This window comes from Gymnogyps californianus, chromosome 18, assembly GCF_018139145.2.
Source record: "Gymnogyps californianus isolate 813 chromosome 18, ASM1813914v2, whole genome shotgun sequence".
In the NCBI taxonomy this organism is placed as follows: domain Eukaryota; kingdom Metazoa; phylum Chordata; class Aves; order Accipitriformes; family Cathartidae; genus Gymnogyps; species Gymnogyps californianus.
Genome location: NC_059488.1, coordinates 12,964,817 through 12,984,755, shown reverse-complemented (window position 1 = coordinate 12,984,755; position 19,939 = coordinate 12,964,817). Strand labels below are relative to the sequence as shown.

Below are 19,939 nucleotides of genomic sequence, written 5' to 3'. Positions count from 1 at the left end.
TCAGTTGCATAATCTGATCCATGGCAATGATAAAACTCTCCCGTGAGGAAGTATTGGCTATGATGCTGTGGTATATGTAGCAGCTTTGTGCAGGTTTTTTCGTTTTCGTAAGAAAAAACCCAAGGCTTTTATTACAAGGAAGAAATAGATCAAAACCAATGACTAGCAAATTTTAGCAGGATTTTTAATAAATATGCGTGTTTCTTTTTTAGATGGTCAACCATCAGTGCAAGTATTTGATAAAACTCTCCAAATAAAGCAGATGCATGTGTTGGAAGCTCTGGATCTTTTGATTGCCCGAACAGACAAAGGTAGGAGAGGTCCCTGTTCTTTGATTCTCATATGAATGTGGCTGGTGCTGGGTATGTATGTCTCCTGGGGCAATCGTGTCTATCAGTGGCAAGTACATTAGATGCCTCATTTAGAATAAGGGAGCACATACAGCAACTGCTGTTATTTTCTAAAAGACTTGGGGGGGAGGGAAATCCCTAAATGCTCATTCATGCTTCCTTCAAGGCAAGCCTGAAACTGGTCATATGGTCTTTCTTCAGCCACTGTGGGAACTCGACACTCTTTGGAAATCTCCTTGACTGAATTATATGTTTATTCAGTTGCGCAAAAATGTGAGGGAAATTACTTACACTGTCACTGGTTTACCAAATGTGTTTTATTGGTATTTATTCTGTTAACTGTCACCACATCCTAGTGCTATAGAATGCATTTTCTTGAAGGTTCTGGTATAAAAGAACTGAAATGTTGTTTGGACTGACAGTGTTTCCTTTTTAGCCTCATTTGGAAGTATTAAATTTGCATAAAATGCGCACTTTTTCAATGAGGTACTTTTTACCCAATAGTCTGTGATTGAATTTCACAAAGCGAACATACACAAAGCAAGAACAGGATCTTTATGTGTAACACAGAGAAAAGAATTATAAATATGATTGTTTTATTGTTTTTTACCACTTTATGTCTGTTTGCTTAGTATTGGCTGAAGTTATATTTACCCAAACTTAGGGTAAGACATGGTTCCTTTTGTATCATTGGGAGTTGCCCAATTTGGCTGCACCTGATGAAATTCACCCTGGGACCCAACAGAACTGGCTCAAACTACCTGAGAGCCATTTGCAGTTCTCTCTCAAGACACCTGGAGGGTGGGTGATGTTTCTGAAGATCTGAAAAGGGTAGTTGTATCTGAAGCTGTTTGTGAAGCTTCTAGAAAAGATGATTACATTTAATTGTCAAAACATTGTACTGTGTGGTTAAACATGAAGAGAGAGATGTAAGCAGGCATTTTGAGGTAACAGAACAAGGTATTACTGGCATCAATTCATGACACTTCAAACATAGTCTGATAGAGTCTTACTCATGTAAAAAATTGCAGGGATTTTTAACTCTTAATATGGATGCTTTCTGAAGCATTTAGGAGAAAGTTCTTTCATACTCGCTAGAATTCTGGCCTCTTATTTTGTATTTGCATTTTCGGCTCATAAACTGGGTTCAAAGACTTTGTGGGTTTTTAGGATAAAATGTTATATGCTACAAGGTTAACCTTTTAAGCTTAACTACCAGCAAGAACTTACTCAGGTCAACATTCCACGAGAAGGCACTGAAGAAGGCACCAATACAGCAGGTATCAATGACAGCAGCACAAATTGCTTTGGTAGCAATGGCCTCTGTTCTAATGCAGACACGGTTAAATCTAACACTACAGTGGTGTCATTTGGGACATCTGCTGGTTAAATTTGTCCTAGTAATGAGAGGCAAGGCACAGAAATGGATCTGTTTTGTCCTCCAAACACATATTTTTTTGTTCTAGCTTCATTTTGTGAAATGCCTAGACACGAGGGTGAGGGGGGATGAGGAAGAGCTGCTTCGCTCGGAAGAATCAAGTCTGTAGGAGGTTAAGAAAAACTAAAAAAGCTCAGATGATAGTCACTTTTTGTAGGCAGCCACAGATAAATCTAACGGTACAGTGGGGTTGTTTGGAACATCTGCAAAAGAACTAGTATTGTGAAAGAGGAGTGATGCATCCTAGAGGACACACCGGTCAAAGAGACAGAGCTATTTTAAACAAGGAAAGGTGAAGATTTATGTCTGCTGAAAGGCAGGTTTACTGTCAAACTGTGGGGTGCACATCTCATGGCCTATGGGGATTTAAACCCCAATTCCTTTTTAAAAGCATATCAAACCAATTTCAGTGAAGGCAGTGGTCATTGTTCTGCCTTTGTAGTGAAAAGCCTGCCTGGTAAAGAAGTTATCATATGTGTTACTCTTTGCTGCACACACAGAGCGTCTTCACAGAGGTAAATATGGCATGTTTGATGGAAGCATAAAAGGTCTTCTGAAGTTTGGCATAACCTCCAAAAATAGCAGTGCTTAATTTAGGTGGTAATACTTGCTTCCCCCTATGTCTGCTTGTTTACAACCATTTCTTGATTTGAAGAATGCAGACATTCAGAATGGCCAGAAAAAGTTCTTGAGTTTTGCTGTGGGTACACAGCTGTAGCATTTCGGAATTGTCTGCATCACCAAGAAGGTTTGTAAAACATCTAGCTGAAATAGTAGCTCAGGTATGAAGACTGAACACGACAGTTATCACTGGAGGAGCAACTACTTAATCAGAGCCAGAATCTAGGAGAAAATGGTAATAAATTTACAATAAACTTTTTTCAGTCTTGAATGGCTGCACTAAAAACCATCTCCGATCTCAGGGCAAGTGATGGTAGTCATAAGAATTACAGCTGATTCTAGATCAGGAAAGATGGCCTTCCTTCAAGTTGTGTCAATAGCTGCTTTAGCTTAAAATCAAAGTTGGTAGAAATGGAAGAACATTTTAAGGTGTTTGGTCATGTGTAGGTTTTTATGTATGTCATGGTTTTTGAAAACATTCACATGCAGCACCAAGAATTGTGCAGTAGTTTGAAAACAGCGGGTGAACTGTTTTGAATCTGAATGATTACATTTCTCATTTCACAGCATTAAAATGTTCCATGAATTTGAGAGCAAATTCCTGTCCTAAACAAAGATGCCACAAACTTGTTAGGGACTTTAGATTGACAAAATGATGAATTAGTTGCTAGGCAGCAACCACAACCGTCCAGTTTTGGGCATGGGATTATAATTTGCGCTTTCCAAGAGTTGGCAACAAGCTATGAGACTTCCTGAGCAGATATCGCATAATCATAAGCAATCATAAGCAGTTATTGCAAAGGTTGATGACAGGGCTAGTAGTCAGTTAACAGAAAGCTCTCATGATACAATGTTCACCAAGTGTCGTATTTCTAATACTGACTCTGCCTTATGCCTTTTCTGAAGTGAAATCAGAGCCTCCTATATGTTTCTGTGTTGATTGCCTAGTCCTGGGGATGCTATCAAAGGTCACCCTTGTTGCCTGAGAAAATTTTGCATTACAGGTTGCTACAGAGGCCCATTCAGTTGCCTCTGCAGCTATCTAGCTCAGATTTTGCCATGTCACTATCAGATGATCATCACTAGCCAGGCCCAAAATTATTGCATCTAGCATGGAAGATGTTAGCTGGTCAAGTGCCATGGACAAGGATGGCTTCAGAGAATATATATTATTGTATATATTATTTTTAAATATATATTTATATAATATATAAATTATATACTATTATATATAAATATATATTATTATATATAATATATCCTACTACATAGTAGCAGATATTTCGCTATCTTGCGAAATTTTGTATATTTGCAAAATAGCATACATTTCACTGTTTTGAAGCTCTTATATCATTCTTTGCTGCAGCACCACCTGATGGGAAACTCAGCTACTGAACTGAAGGGGTTGGTTACTAGAATTGTAAAGCCTAGAGAGTTCATAAGCAGTCTTGTATGACGTTGTGGCTCATCCCCAGAGAAGCAGTATGCTTCGTTTATCTTTGCTCTGTTTGTTAGATGCTGCTTCTCTTTGGAAGTATTAATTTCAAACTACCTCCATCTTTTTTCAACTTGTTTAACTGTCTCTCTTCATCCTTCAGGGAAAGACTCTCGTCTCCTTGTCTTCAGACTCAGTGCTGTCCAAAAAGATATAGAAACAAGGCAAATGATAAGAAGCAAATACGACTGCAGAGAAAATAAACTGGAGAGAACAAAAGGTGATTTTATTTTCCTGTGTTAAAAACATCCACTGTGGTATGATGCCTGTAGTTGCCAGGGGCTAATTAGCTCCCTTGAGGCAGTTGTAGGTGTTCACCTTTATTTTTTTCTCTGGACAGTCAATTCAAACTTTGTTAAGCTTATATATGAAACTAAGTCTGGTATAGTCCAGCATGACATTTTAGAACTTTGTAAAAATACCATGTTACTTGGCAATCACTGCTGATGAAAAGCTCTAGAGAAAAACAGATATGTTGCTTTCAGGATTGAGGGGTATGAGAAGAATTATGCAGGGATGTGAGACTGAAATAAAGGGCATTTTAAGGTGCAGGAATGCTGGCAAATCTCCGTTAAATAGTAGCACTTAGGTTAGTTTGGGTGTTGCCAATTATTTTAGTAGATGTAAACATTTTCTGGTCTTCAGAAGCAAGCTGCTTTGGAAAGCTGGAACCTGCAGAATAGTGAAAATCCATGTATTTAGTCTTTACTTGCAAAAGGAGTAAGGGGGAAAATAGATTTCAAGAGTGTCATAGCCTTTTGTCTTTTTCTAGAAGTTAATGTTATCCTATTGGGACGTTTGTAATTCTGTGTTGCTAAGTCATGCATCAGAGCCCCGTTGTACTAATCATCATACAAATGTAGAACAAAAAAAAGCAAACCCTACCCTGAACACTTACAATCTAGAGCATTATTTCCTCAGGCTGCCACTTGTATGCCATTAATACTCACCATGGCAGTGAACTGAGGATTGTTGTGGCTATTCGGAACAAACTACTACTCGTCACAAAGAAATATAATCCATGCAACAGTTTAACCAGCAGCTCTCTGCTGTCGTCATCTGAATCTCCAGTAGAGGAGTTCCAGTACATCCGGGTATGTATAATCTAATCACTAATTACCTTAACAGACTGTGCAGCACTCAGCTCGTGCGGGGAGCGAAGACAAAGAGCATGCATTTTTGTCTTCCTGAACCTCCAGACAAATAAAAGTGAGAAGCCATATGATGGCGTTCCATCATATATATGCCAAAGAAATCTTTCAGATTTTTTAATTAAGTTTCTGCTTGTTCTTTATCATGTTTCTGTGCTTAGAACACATCCCTTTAAATTCATGGAGTACCTGCAGCACCCACAGTAGGAGCTTGAAAAAGAGAGTAATTCTATTATTTACATTATAGGAAATATGCCTTTCTGACCCTCCAGTGGTTATGACACTGGTGGATGGACCTACTGGAGACAGTGACAATATGATCTGTGTAGCATATCGGCATCAGTTTGATTTAGTTAATGAGAGTACTGGGGAGTCCTATAGATTGCATCATGTTGAAACAAACAAGGTAAGTTTTCATCATTGAAACTATTTTCTTGCAGAACGACACTGAACATAATATCTTGCAGACTCAGTGCATCCTGTGCTGACCTCTTGGGAGTATAATTTATGGAGATCCTCATGTCTCTTACTTTTCACTTTTCACTTCTATAACCTCTGCTTTAGGGCAGTCTGAGATATTTGTTCCTTTTGGGAGACGTGATAATAATCAATCCCAAGAGTGGTAGTTAAAAGGTATGACGTGTTAGGAAAGAGCCTGTGTTTCAGGCTCTGGAATACCGCTGTCAGCATAAATTAATTTTTCTCATTTCTTAGTCAATAGTTTGCTTTTTGCTTTTTCTTTGTGGTCTCAGTATTTTATTGTTTAAGAAATTGCAGCAAAATAACTTCAGTTATTGGCCACCAGTATCTCATTCATATTTGTCTGTTTGCATGTACTAAGGCTAAAACATTTACGTGTAACTTTTAGTTCTATTTAAGAAACTGCTGCCCAGTCAAGTAGTAAATTAACTGAATCTTTCTAACTAGGACATAGGGTTGGGATTTAAGCAAATGGCCTAATTTTCAGAAAAGAGCTCCAGTATTTCCTGCTGCTGGGAAGATAATGATCTTCAGCATCTCTGAAAATCAGATAATTTTAATTGTTTCTAAATATGGATGTGGACATATAGCTTCAGACCAAAAAAAAGGAAGATTTTGCACAGTTAATCTTTTGTTGTTGTTGTTTTTAACTGACTCTCTTCCTTATAATGAGATATGGGACTACTCTTTTCACTTGATGGTTCTTGTTGATGGGTTATTTTCTTTTTAAATCATCTGTATTTTTATTCAGATGTGATGATGAAGAGGTTTGGTACTCCTAGCATGGGCGATACAGTGTAAGCTTCTCCACAGCACTGGAAATCTGTCTTAATCTGGATGAGGAGGAACTACAAGTAAAGAATGGGGATGGAGAAGTACACCCCCTCACCCCACTCCCCCCCCCCCCCCGTTCCTCTTCTCCCCAGGAATCCTTATTTCCTTTGAGAACACAAACAAAGCAAACTAATATGAGCTGAGCCAGTGATTTTTGTGATGTTGAAATGGGACACCAAATTATTTCCACGGGTAACAGAGCAGAAATGACTTTCAGTCACTACAGAGGATGGGTCAAAATGTGTTTGGTATAGATATAGAAACTTCCAGATCTGTTTAACAGTTCTTGACCTATATGGTAATCTTAAATCAAGAGGTGAACATCTCGCTTATTGTACAAAGGAAAGTCAAAGAACTGCTGTTCATGGAATCGATCTCCAACCCCTCTCCCTGCCCAAGTAGTAAATGTTGTGGTCTGGGAAGCATTTGTCTGATGTAATCTTGTATTTCACTAATAAGGTCTCATTTCCTGAACAGATATCCTACTTTTTATGGCTGTTTGGGGTTTTTTAATCTAACTGTAAAAGGCAAATACAGAGTTGAAATATGAGAATTTGTAGCCTATGCTATGTAAAAAATACTGTGGTTTATCCAGCATTGGTTCTCAGTTTCTAAATTCAGCCTATTCAGTAATTCTTAAGTACATCCCTGTTGACCTCTGTAAGTGTTAGTGGTTTTGAACCAGTAATTGGTGCATCTGATCTTTCTGCTAGTCACGATGGGCAATGGAGCTTTTTAGATTTCACTTTTTGAAAAGAATTGTTATTTCTAGTATATCATGTTGATTCACAGCTGTCCTGAAATCACCCCATTTCCCAGAATTCGTATTGCCAAATAAGTCATGTAAGTTTTTATTGCTTTACACTGTGGGTGTGGTATTGAATATTCAGTACTGTACAGAATTGAATACAAAAGAAATTGATTTCCATCCTGAGAGCATCCTGAAAATTAATCACAAAGAGGCTGCATTTGAAAAATGACTACTTTTTTTTTCTTTTGTCTGTAGTTGTGCACTCCCCCAACTGATTGTATTGCTTGTTAGTCAAAACCTGGTTGTAGTAACCTCAGTACCCTCTGCCTGTTCATTACCCTTTCCCATTATCATTGCAGGTTAATTTTGTTGCAGCTATTGATGTATATGAAGATGGTGAAGCTGGTCTACTGTTGTGTTATAACTGTAAGTATTTAGGGAAGACCAAAAATGGTAATACCTCAATCTGCATATGTAATTCTTTTTTTCATTGGAGTCTAGATCTGTATTTTAAACGAAATTTCAGTGTTTCATGGAAAGTTTTTCAATATATGTTCTTTTGAATTTAAATGCGTATTAGAGAGACTAGAAATTGAAGTAGTATTTTATTGCAGGGTATGTTGAATTTAGACATACTAGCTGTTAGGTTGTAATTTCAGGTATATAGATGTGTATCTATATATTTATAGATGTTACCACCTTGCTCACAAAAGTCCTATTTCTTCAGATCTAGCTCATTCTTTAGGTAGTTACACACTTACTAGGTGCTTTCAAGATATGTACAATTTAGCATTCCACCCCTTTTTCCTCTGTGTGCTGTCCCATTCTGTCTTTGTGCTTTTTCTTCCGCCTACTTCTTGGCACTGTTGCATTATTTCATTGTAATTCTCTCAATCTCTTATTATAAAACGGCCTTGGATATAACATGCCTATGCTCTTCTCTGCAGTACACAGGTATTTTTTCTTCTGATCCTCGTGAAAATAGAAGCTCTTGGCATGAAGCAGCCTTTATAAGGCAGTGCTGAAGGACAAGGCATGGCTTTCTCTGTTGCAGAAGGCGTGTCCTATTTGCCTCTCCAAAGTGAACATTGATGGAGACAGGATAAATACACCTGTGTTTCAGCACTGGCTACCAGATTGGTAGCACGGAGCAAGGTTTAAGTGTCTCTAAACTATATCTTTCTATGCTCTGTGAGGGCTTACTGGTTCTGGTAGCTTGCCAGATCCTAGCTGGTTCTGGTTCAGTCAGCTCTGCTTCAGCACTAAAAAGCTATCTGACAGAGCATAGTGAATTCCCACCTCTATTTCTGCACAGAATCATTTCCCCTCTAACAGACCCATCGCTGAGCCAAAGATAATAAACTTAGCTGATCTTAAAGTTACAGTAGAGGTGCTGCACAGGCTTGCAGCAACTTGAATTCCTATTTCTAGGACAGTGTCACAGGGAAGCCTACGTTTGTTCTTGAGAAGGTTTTATAATTCTGAAAGGTTCATCATAGAACAAATATGAAAACACAGGATTTGGCAGTATCCTAAGTTCGTATTTAGAAAAAGACCTGTAATACATTTCTGGATATAAACTTTGATTCAGTCTAAGGACGTTAATTACAGGAAAAAAATAGAATTTTGCCTAAAAAATAGAAAAGAGCTGGAAGCAGCACGTATTTGAGAGAGTCATAGATGTTTACCTGGAGCCCCCAGTACACTCATATGAGCTTGTCAAGAAAAAAGGGTTATTGCAATTGCATCTCGCCTTTAAGCTTTCCTATTGTTTGCTGATATGACTTCTCAAGTCCTGAACTTTAATAGATGTTTGATCAGCACTACTGCATGTGTTTAAAGAAAAATCTGTTGGTAGTGGAAGGTTAAGTTCCCCATTATCTAGATCTATCAAATTAAAAATTCAGAATTGCATTGCCAGTAAGAAGCTGTATAAGCCAGCATTCATGTCTGACTCGTAGAAAGACTGTTAATTTCAGAATCAGTAGACTTACAGCAGCTAAGAAGTAGGTTCACAAGTTATATGATTAATGAAATCTTGGTGTCTGTAATATCCCGTGTGTATAACAGTCTTCAAAGAACATAAGCTGTGCTAGGATATGGCTGCTTGAAGGGCAGAGAGGTACAGTTCTGCTGACACTGCTTTCTGAATTTTTCTTGCCTATTCCTCTATCCATAGACAAGGTAAGGAACTGATAACTGTTGAAACAGGGTAATACTTACTTTGTGAAATATGACAACTTATTGAAATGTAGGACTCTTATTTTGATGTTTCAAGTGCTGTGTTCACAGAGGAAGCACGTTTCCCTTATCTGTTTAGATATAGAGGGACTTCTACGTAAATGCTTGGTTATGTATATAATGCCCACACTTCTGCAAAATCTGCCTATAAAGTTGGTGCTTGTCACTTGCAGTGTAAGGTGACGGATGCTTCTTTTTTCTTTTTTGTTACAGATGCTTGCCAATACAGAAAGGTATATCCTTTCAATGGAGGTTCTCCACTGATCCCGCCGTCACCTTATGACTTCCACTTCAGCTGGAATCAAGTTCCTTATGCTGTTGGTAAGAAAATATCTCTTTACTAGATGGCTGGTTTTTTCATTACGATTTAGGCTTGCACTCGGCTGTTAGTGGAATTACAGTATGTGTGCTAGGAACAAGCATGTTACATTCATGATGCCACTTTAGCTAAATTTCTGCACATGATGATTTTAAAAAGTGGAGCCTTGGTGCCAAGTTCTTCCTTTGCTGAACTTTTTTTCCTTTCTCTTTTTTCTGTTTTTCATTTTGCATTCAGTCTACATTCTGCCAGGCATGGAGAGGGAAGTTTTCTTCAGGCTTGATGTAGATCAATGTCCATCAGTATGTTAGACAACCCTTTTCATAGGAAAGGGAGATGCCAGAAGAGGTCAGACACTCAAGAACAGCTTTCATGGAGCATCCAAGAAACATTTACATTAACCATTTTTCCTTGCCGAATAATTTTTGTTTCATTGCAGTCTGTGCTTTCCCTTATATCCTTGCCTTCACTACTGATTCCATTGAGATCCGATTAGTGGTGAATGGGAATTTAGTCCACACAGCAGTTGTGCCTGAGCTTCAACTTGTAGCATCAAGGGTAAGACACAGGAAAATCATATTTGACTATTTCTGTGATATGTTGGGATCTAATTCACATAAAAAGTTGCTGCAGCCAAAAACCAAATAAACCAAAACTTAAACATGTGCTACTTGATCTGTGGTAACTGTTCATCTGTGTGCTCTTAGTTTATATCAAGTACAAAGAGAATCAGAATTGATCTCGCTGTCCTTCATTGCTAACAATAATGCAGATCTGAGATATTTGACTGTTTATGGGGCGAATGCTATCCTCAACATCACAGATGTTCCCTCCACTTACAGTGGGCTAACCTTTCCATGACCAACCCCTAGTTGACTTAGCAGCAGTACAGCAATAGTGGCAATAGAACATAGTGGACAAACATTTGAGCTCTTACTCAGAAGATGGTTAAGAAAGTCTCACTGTACTAATGATGAGTTATTTGTCATTTCAGTCAGATATTTATTTTAAAGCTACTGCTACAGTAAGTGGATCATCTGACAGCAGCTCTAAGGAAATGAGTTCAAGGAGTTCTCCTCAAACACCGACAACTTATGAAATGCCAGAATGTCCTCTTTCTTCTCTAGAAGGTAACATGGTTTCCAGGCAGCTTGAATAATGATCTCTGATCATTCCAACAGCTATCACATCTCAGTGCAGCTGATCTTTAGTAAGATGAAATTGATCAGGTAAAAGATTTTGAGTATAGAGCTGAGAGTCTGGAAGATAGAGATTTTCTATTTATCCACAGATATGAAGCACCTGGCTGAGCTTTTGCCCCATAGTATCTCTTCTGAATGCGTGGTAGCACTGTTTTGAAGAAATCGTTTCAGTAGGGGGGAGGAATTAAACTTCAGTAGCTTGATGAATCTTTGGCAATATGGCCAAGACTAATAATGCAAAAAGAGATGTAAAATTGTGGGAAAACTTGAGATTTCACATACACCATTCCTTTCATTTAAGAAAAGCTAAACTACCACTGGATGGTTAAAGCTCTTTTGTGAACCGAAAGTAAGAAGTTCTAGCCTCAAAAGAGTTTGCACAGTCAATTTAGTGTAACATGATCCGTGAACAATCAGTCTATAGGGGAACAATAATGGAGAGACAAGGGAACATCAACTAGATAGTGCAAGTTTTATATCTTCCTCACTAAAATCTGCTGCTGCACTGTTGGCAGAAGGGGAAAGGAGAAAGGAATCATGATTTCAGTTTTTAAAAGGCAGTGCTATTTGATGGTAAGTTGTTGGGTTTTTTTTCCTAGGAATTAGGAAAACACGTGGTATTTTATGTCACCTAAGAAGAGGAGCCATAATTTAAACTACTTGGGATCCAGGCTCCAATATATTTGCAACATATTAAAATACATGGGGAATATTGCACAGAGTGCAGAGTCATGGTGTAATAGTCAGAACACCAGCCTCAGGATATGTAAATTTACTTCCTGGTTCCACTGCTGATTCATCACATAGCCAAGAGTCAATCTTCTTTTTCTCTCTAAGTCAAATTGCAAGTCTGCACAATGTGGTTGTATTTCTTCCTCCTCCTAGCCTATTTATATTGAAAGATCTCTGGGGCAAGAAAGATCTTTGTTGTTTGGCTTAAAAAGCACCCAGCACAATGAGTATAACTTTTCTGTATAACTTTTCATTTGGAAGTATTAAGAACTGATTCTATTGTGAAAGTGTAACATTCTTTTTTCCTTTTGTGCTTCAGGTGAAGTTCCATGCAAAAACCTGTACAAAATTCCTCTCAGTAATCTGGTCGGGCGAAGCATTGAACGACCTCTGAAGTCACCTTTGGCTCCCAAGGTCATCACTACTACAACATCCAGTGGCATTGCCTCTCTTCCAGTTACTCACTCGCTATCCTTATCTCGTATGGAAATTAAAGAAATTGCAAGCAGAACACGTAAAGAATTGCTGGGTAAACTCTCCTCATTCTTCAGTGTATATATCAATTGCCAAGTATATAATTTCTGATCTTTGGACCATCACAGTTGGATTTGTAACACACAACCGGTATTCATAAATAAATAGTATAAACAAACAAATGAAACTGTGAGAAAACATTATTTGCAAGTAGTCTAGCCAGTGTCTGATGACATATAAGGTGACCATATTCTAAGCCAGGTAGAAACTATTTAGTTAATAGTGGAAACCAGCGACAGATACCTTAACGTTTTCATGAATGCTTTATTTTCTGTTGAGAGTATTAAGTCTTTTATTCTTTTATTGAGGCCTCTTGGATGAGCCTATACCCAAGACAGAAAGTGCACAGAAGCAAAAAAAGGTTCCTCGAAGACAGTCAGACCCCAAGCAGGGAGCAGTAAGATCAACTAGTAGTGACAGGTAAATATACTGGCTTTAGAAGAGAACCTGTTAGACTGTAAATGTTTTCAGAATTGATTGTTCGTGCTTATCTCAGTTGGCATGGGGCTGACTGAGACCTTTGTATACCAATGTGAATTTCATGCTAATGTGTTTGTTAGAGTGTCTGAATACTATAAATACTGAAACGATTATACCTCTGCTAAAGACATGTTAATGAGCAAAGCAAGACTAAATGGGATTTTGTGGGGACCTGCTGCAGTTGAGCCTGTCATTAGGATTTGGACTACTAGTTCTGCGCTGTGCAGGCTCGCTTGCTCTTTTCTTCATATGCTTCTATGTTGCTATTTCCGGAATAAATTTTGCGAAGACACACCATAGCATTTGTCTGTTTGGCTCTGCTTACCTGACCCCACTGCCATTCTCTTGTTTTCACTGTTTTCATAACCTGTGTTTGTGTAGAGTAGGGGCAGAATTCAGCCAAGATACAGTAGAGTGAGATTAACAAAACAAACAAAAAATCTGCCGTAATGTAAAACTGTATGTGATTTATTTCACTATTTGGAAATTATTTGGGCGGGGGCTTCATTAACATTGCCTTTTGATGATTTTTCAGTAGAGTAAAACATAGAGAAACTCAGTTTTAATGGTCTGTCTCTGTCTTTAGGATAACTTGATTGAATCTAGAACTAGCCATTGATCATACTTGCCCTGATCTGTGTATTTTTTTAGTAACTTTTGTCTTCCTCTTTGCAGGATAATCTCAAGCTCTTTTGAAAGCTATTCTGAAGGACATCATCTTTCCACTAGTTCAGATCCTGATACTTTAACAAACAGGGAGGAGAGCTCACCATCTAGCTGTCCATTTCAGCTGATTTCTTTATATGATGAAGACATCATTGACTTGAAGTGAAGACAGTCTTAAAACCTTTCTTCCTTACTTCACATTTTCTTACAACTCTGTGAGCTCTATGGGAATGTCACAAACACTACTTGTAGTGGTAAAATGTGGCTGGAAGTATTGGTGATTAATCTTTATAGAACCCATCATGTTCTGGCTAGCTCAGCCTGATTTGGTGATGCTTATATCTTTGACATAGGTATGTTTTCTTTTCTCAGTTAATGAACCATTACTTTTTGTGGCATTCTAACAGTAGGTAATCAATGAGAGATTTAGGCTGAAAATGAAGTAAATAAAAAGTATTACTTGTTCTGAGCTTCTTATAATGTGAAGTACCTGAATGACATTCAGCTAAGTTAATTGCTGTTATTTACTATCATGAGTTGTTTTACAACAGTGTATGTCATGTGGGAAGAGGAATTTTATAACATAAATCACTCCTTTTGGTTTTTCAGTCTGTAAAAAAACAAACAAAACAAAACAAAACAAAAGGCTTGCAGGCAAGGTCTTTCCAAACAGTACAGTCTGTCCTTGAAATGATGCAGCTGTGGTATGTGCACTGAAGAATCAAGGATGTTCTATAAAGATCAGGTAAGATATGAAGATGCTGCTTTCTTTGCTCTGGCCTGTCCATGTACATTTTGTAGAGAAACTTGAAAACTGTTTTGGCATTAAGAATCCTTGAGCAGAGGGACTTCTTATAGAAAACACAAACTTTCAAAATACTCCTTAAGAATTGGAAGTAAAAAACCAACCAAACAAACCAACCCCAAACCAACTGTATTGCTCCATCTACTGGAAAACTGTTATTGTAGTGCACCTACAGATTTTCCTATTACAGGCAGAAGAGCCAACCCCTGATTTTCTTTCTGACTGCACAAAGATTCCTATGCAGGCATCAGCATCAGCTGTTCTCTGCTCTTGCACCAACACTATAAGTCATTGTTCCAGATAATCGTATTTTTCTAACTGGATCCAGACTGAAATTTCACTGCTAAGAAGCTAGTTTTCTATCATTAAATAGTCATCTTAGATCTTTTGTTATGTTAAAGGACAGGGTTTCATGTTTAAAGCTTGACTATTTTTTTAACCCTTTCCTTTATGCCAAAAATCAATTTTAAACAGTATTTTGAAAGGGTTTTGTTTTGTTTGGTTTTTTTGTTTGGTTGGTTTTTTTCCCATGAAAGTGTGATGCTTCCAGGCTTTTTATATATGAAGATTTTAGCTTTATTAGCAAGTATTTCTTGTTCTATATGTAGAAATACTTCTATATCCTTGATTTTATTTTGTAATACCATTCATGTGTCATGATTTCACTTTCTGTCCAAGCATGACCATCTGGAGATGTGTGCCTTTTGCTTCGGTCTGTCTGAATGTACAACTGTTTTTGCAAAGTATTTTTTGCCCAGTTTATTGTATATAATGGCCTAATTGCTCCACCTAAGAAAATATGCAAGGCCTTATCTGAAAGGATCATTTCTTACTCTCAACTGAGTGGCTGATCAAGGAAAGAAGCAATATTTTTAACAGTAATTAATCTAGGAGGAGAAGCAGTACTAACCAGTAGCTACTATTATTTTAGTATTTTTGCACCCATAGATGCGTGGGGTGAACCTTAATAAGCATGTAAAAGGAAGTGCCAGCTCAAAGTGTTTGCAAGAGCTTGTAATTCTTTTTGAGAATGTTATTTCCAGAGATTTTGTTAATTTACCCTGTCCTTTTTATCTGGGCAGCTAAGGTTTAAAAAAATCAATCAAAGTATCATGTGGTGCTTACTCTCCTGGAAGTTGTAAACGCTTCTGCGGACTTACCAAATCCACTTTAGGGTGCACTGCTTGCACTTAGATATTTTTAGAAAGCAAAAGCACCACCTTTTTCCATAAATGGGTTTCTTGATGTAGTATTTAATTTCTGTTACGTGGGTGTTTTAGAAGACTGTACCAGTGTGTTGCAAAACTGGGGCTGTGAAGTATTGCCGTAAGAGTGTGTGTGTGTGAGAACCTTTGAAGGTCTGCCTGTAATCACAGCATTGATGATATCTAGCAAATACAAACAGCAAAAGGACTGTAAGGAGTACAGATTAAATTTGATTGCTTAAGCTAGACAAAACCAGATTAGACTAGCTTCATGGTACTTATCTGGAACAGGATGTTGGTATAGTTTGAAGAGGGAAGCCCAGCAACTGCCTCCCCCCCCACCTCCCACCTGAATTTTATGCTATAACTTGACTTAATGGATCAGGTGCAAGCTGTTACGCAGGTCACAATGGGAACTACCAGACCTAACAGACTATTACTCATATAGGACAGGAAGGATCTGAACCCTGGAAAAAAATTACCTGTTTCATTCCTAATGTATGCAGTAAGTGCCTTAACAAGGCTGCCACTTCTTGAGTTTTTGCTTCTGTAATTAATCAGCGTATCTTGCAGGGATGTAGGGATATTATTAGACCTAGCAAAAGAAGTTGGGAGGGTTCAGGCAACATTAGTTTGGTTTATATGACACCTAGAGATGGTAGCTGAGGCTTTAGGGTCATGTATATGTAGTTTACTACCTACTTACTGTATGAGAGCAGCCCAGAGTATAGGTAGAAGGCAGATAACATGGTAATAATGTTCCAATTTTGTTTGACACAAGCCACAGTAAGCAAATTCTGTGAAGGTCTTTATCACATTTATTGTATCAAAAGACAAAATATCACGCAATAACGTGAAATTGCTGGCACAACTGGACAAATAGCCACTGTACAAGGATGTGGTTTCTGTGGGCTCTTAAGTCTCATCAGACCGCCATGAGTTACATGCCTCTTAGTGTGATGAGTTGGCATCCTCTGAACTAGCTTCTAGCCATTGCTTCTCTCAAAATATTTTCTTAGATCCATACCATTCAGACTGCTAATTAAAATCAAAACAAAAGCCAGCTGGTGTATTGATATATAAGCTCCTGTGCATAATTTATAAAGGGCAAGGTCTTTACACATCTATGCAACCTCTCCTACTTCAGACCGGTGTCAGATGACAAGCCTTGTTGGAAGGCTACTAAGATAGAAGCTATACTGTCGTTCACTCCAACCTTAGAGCCATGTTGTTTCCCTTCTGCTTTTCCAGCATATGCATGCATCTACTCATTAAAACTTAGAAAGTAGTCTTGGGCACAAATTGTAGCCATGTCCACCCTAAGCACAACCCTTCCTACTTTCACATCTTGTGTTAAAGCTGCCTTTAGCCTGCATTCTTGGTGTTGGCTGACCACCTCATGGATCAGAGAAAAGATAATCTTTGAATCTACAGCTATGTAAGATGGGTGTTGTTCTAATCGAGAGGAATACTGAAAAATCTTGCTACAGATGGATGGAAGAAATTCTTTCCGTGAAGGAAGAATTGTTACCAAGTTGAACACTTGCTATCAAGCTAAGCTCAACTGAAGGCCCATTCTGGACTCTTACAACAGATAAGTTTCTGCAAGAAATGTTTTCTGTCCCAGCATGCTGGATTTGTTGGAGGAGGTGGGGCTCTTAACCCCTTCTGGCTGATGGTATTGTCACCACTTCAGCACTGTGCCTTTGACTAAATTATAGGAACGTAATTTACTTCAGTGCAAGCATTAGACTGTACAGGCAGTTAATTTAGAATGTACTCATGCCTCCTCACCAGCCTGGGTAATGACGCATGGAATCACAGAATAGTTGAGGTTGGAAGGGAGCACTACAGATCACCTAGTCCTGTACCCACACCCATGCACCTCCATTCAAAACAGCATCAGTGTCAGGTTGTTCAGTGCCATGTTGTTGCATTTTGAGTCTGTTCAAAATGGGGATGCAACATTTTGAGCTACTCATCATCTTTGTCCTGCATTTGCATTACAGCATGCATATAAACAATCAGCACAGCTTTGAAGTGTGACTAGGACTCAGGAGCCCCGAGACACACGAGCTAAGTTAATTCTTTCACACATACGTAATATGCAGCTCTTAAGGCTGAGGCTTTGATGAGCCCTTTCCAAGGTCTATACAGTTTGGGCTTTAGGAACTGTTGCAGACTAACAATCATTTTTTTCCAGCTCTTTCTTCTCGTGGCAATGCAGAACACATAAATGTTTGAAAGTAACAAAGCACTTCCTTCTAAGGAGAGATAAAGAGCCACATGCAATTTGAAAGGGCTAGGTGCTATTCATGGTAGTGAGAGATCTGGACTCTAGGGTGAACAGATGTATGGATACCTTCAGTATCCTGGTTTGCAAGGAACAAGTACAGCCTGTTCTGATTACAATCCTATCCTGGTTTGGGGCTGGGGTGGATTTGGTTTGGTTGGTTTGGTTTCTTGGGGCTTGGGGGGGGTGGGGGGTGGGTGGCGGGGAGCAGTGTGGTTTTGTTTGGTGTTTGGGTTTGTTTTGGGTTTTTGCGATGCATAACATACAGGATGCAAGTGGCACCCAGAATGAATAGCAGGTTTGCTGTCTGCCTTCATGTGACTATTCCTATACGTGTGCAAGCATTTGTAATTGATTGGCAGATTCAAATTAAAATATATATATTTTTTTATTTTTTAGTACTAGGCCAGTCAACTGAATAAATATTTAAACCGTTCTTAATAGGGCAAAGGCCAGGTAGCACCCACATGAAGTGTAGCAGTATTACATAACCAGTTACATATGGTCAGCGTTGCTGCTCCTGACATTTACTTTCTGCTGTTCTACGTATATTTGACCAAGCCAGACTCAAGCTCGTGCATGTTTTCCTAAAGGTGTGGGTCTTGCATAACATGCGCTTGCAGATGCAGCAGCTTTCCCAGAGCTGTTGGCTTAGTCTGCATTTGAGATATATAATCCTTTGGGTTTGGATTTGGGTTTTTTTATATATAAAAACTACTACTATATGTATATACACATATATGTGTGTATGTATTTGTAATTTCTACCACAAGTTTTAAGGGATTAAAAGTCCTAAGCATATATAGGAATGTAAAGTAACATGATCTTACAAGAGGGGGAAAAAAAATCCCATCTGCAAGTGATAAGGTATTTCAGAATCATTTTTGTTGCCTTCTGTGTACAAAATGAGTACCATACTATTGTCATTATTAACAATTTGATGTCACGGTTCATATGCACAGTGCTTGCTAATTCTGTCAAGGCCAAAATTTCTCAGCTAGGCTTAGCCTGATGTTGTGGAGGAATAAATTATACCCTGAGAACCCAATATTAACAAAATGGGAAAGCTCATATGACAGTATGCAGCAAACATCTGTACTTGCATGCAGGTTAGAAAGTATTTTTACTCTTACTAGTTGAGCACAGCAACTTCACCAGCCTGTATACTGCCTAGCTGCTTCGCTTTGTTGCTGACCTGCAACTGACCAACTCCTGTTTGCTACTGGAAATCATGATATTAGCATATGATTTGAAGAGAAAAGAGATTATTTTCTGCATATTTATTTATAGCTCTATTAGGTATTTATCTGGTTGAATGGAAAATGTTATGTCTCTAAAGGTTTATGCAAAAAGTGTTATCAACCTGGAATGTCAGTTTTAACTAAGTCTTCAAATGTTAGCAGACTGCTTTGTAATTTAATAATTGCATATTGTTAAGACTGTTGCTACGTTTGTGATCAAAAACTCTTTATCTACCACTTGTCTTAAATGCCGATGTATTACCATTGGTTTTAATGTCATGTGATAGTGTGTATGGTTTGTGTTTTAGATGTGACATCCAAATAGAAACAGTCCTATCACAGCTAGAACTGTTTTAAGTGCCATTTATCACCTTTGTGAAGGAGTAACAGACGATTTATTCCTTCATATGTAATAAACCATAAATTTGACCTCACTTCTTTCTTTCACACATGCAGAACTAATGGCTTTTCCAAATTTGGTTCATTAGACGAAATTAAAAAGACAGGAGGTAGTACACTATTGCAGACAGCTCTGGATTACTGTTTCCATTTGAGTTCTCTAGAAATTTTGTTTCAGAGATGTCATTCATTTAAGAAGTGCCATATCATACCTGTGAGATTGGTGTTTGTGTCTTAAGCATTACCCATCTTTGACAAGAACTATAATCCAGCATTGGTTTGTGTTGCCAGGTATCTTTTAGACTTTCAGAGACCTGTTCCAGTTGGAGATCTTTACCCCTTAAATTAACACTACAAAAGATAGTTTTTCTCCTTTTCTGGCTAAGAGTATATTCTTGCTCTCTCCAAGACCTTGTAATTCCTTTTGAAAAAGCAATGCTCTTTCCTGAATTCTGAAATACATTCTCCTAAGAGCTACAGCCCTTCTTGTGATTTAAATGCATTCCTAGCCAACTTGACAGCAACAGGAAAAATAATGGCAACTTAACACTAACACCCATGAAAGCCAAGCATTCATCTCCAGTTGGGACCAAGACTTGTTCTGTGGTCAGGCATCCCAGAAACAGTAGCAGCAACGCAGAAGTTAAGTACTGCAGTCTGAAATTAACATCAATCATTTCTTCACTGTAACGTGCTATAAAG

General features: G+C 38.3%; 1 protein-coding gene across 1 annotated transcript in view; it reads left to right on the top strand.

The window, feature by feature from the left end:
* Positions 1 to 13,854, top strand: part of GARNL3 (GTPase activating Rap/RanGAP domain like 3) — a 37,444-nt gene extending 23,590 nt beyond the window's left edge. The window contains exons 18-28 of the mRNA XM_050907939.1: positions 213 to 311; positions 4,008 to 4,124; positions 4,826 to 4,998; positions 5,303 to 5,461; positions 7,480 to 7,546; positions 9,575 to 9,682; positions 10,120 to 10,238; positions 10,675 to 10,810; positions 11,934 to 12,143; positions 12,457 to 12,568; positions 13,304 to 13,854. Of these exons, the coding sequence (XP_050763896.1) occupies positions 213 to 311; positions 4,008 to 4,124; positions 4,826 to 4,998; positions 5,303 to 5,461; positions 7,480 to 7,546; positions 9,575 to 9,682; positions 10,120 to 10,238; positions 10,675 to 10,810; positions 11,934 to 12,143; positions 12,457 to 12,568; positions 13,304 to 13,460 (1,457 nt within the window). The 3' untranslated portion in view covers positions 13,461 to 13,854. The remainder of the gene's footprint in view (positions 1 to 212; positions 312 to 4,007; positions 4,125 to 4,825; positions 4,999 to 5,302; positions 5,462 to 7,479; positions 7,547 to 9,574; positions 9,683 to 10,119; positions 10,239 to 10,674; positions 10,811 to 11,933; positions 12,144 to 12,456; positions 12,569 to 13,303) is intronic.
* Positions 13,855 to 19,939: the final 6,085 nt, after the last annotated feature.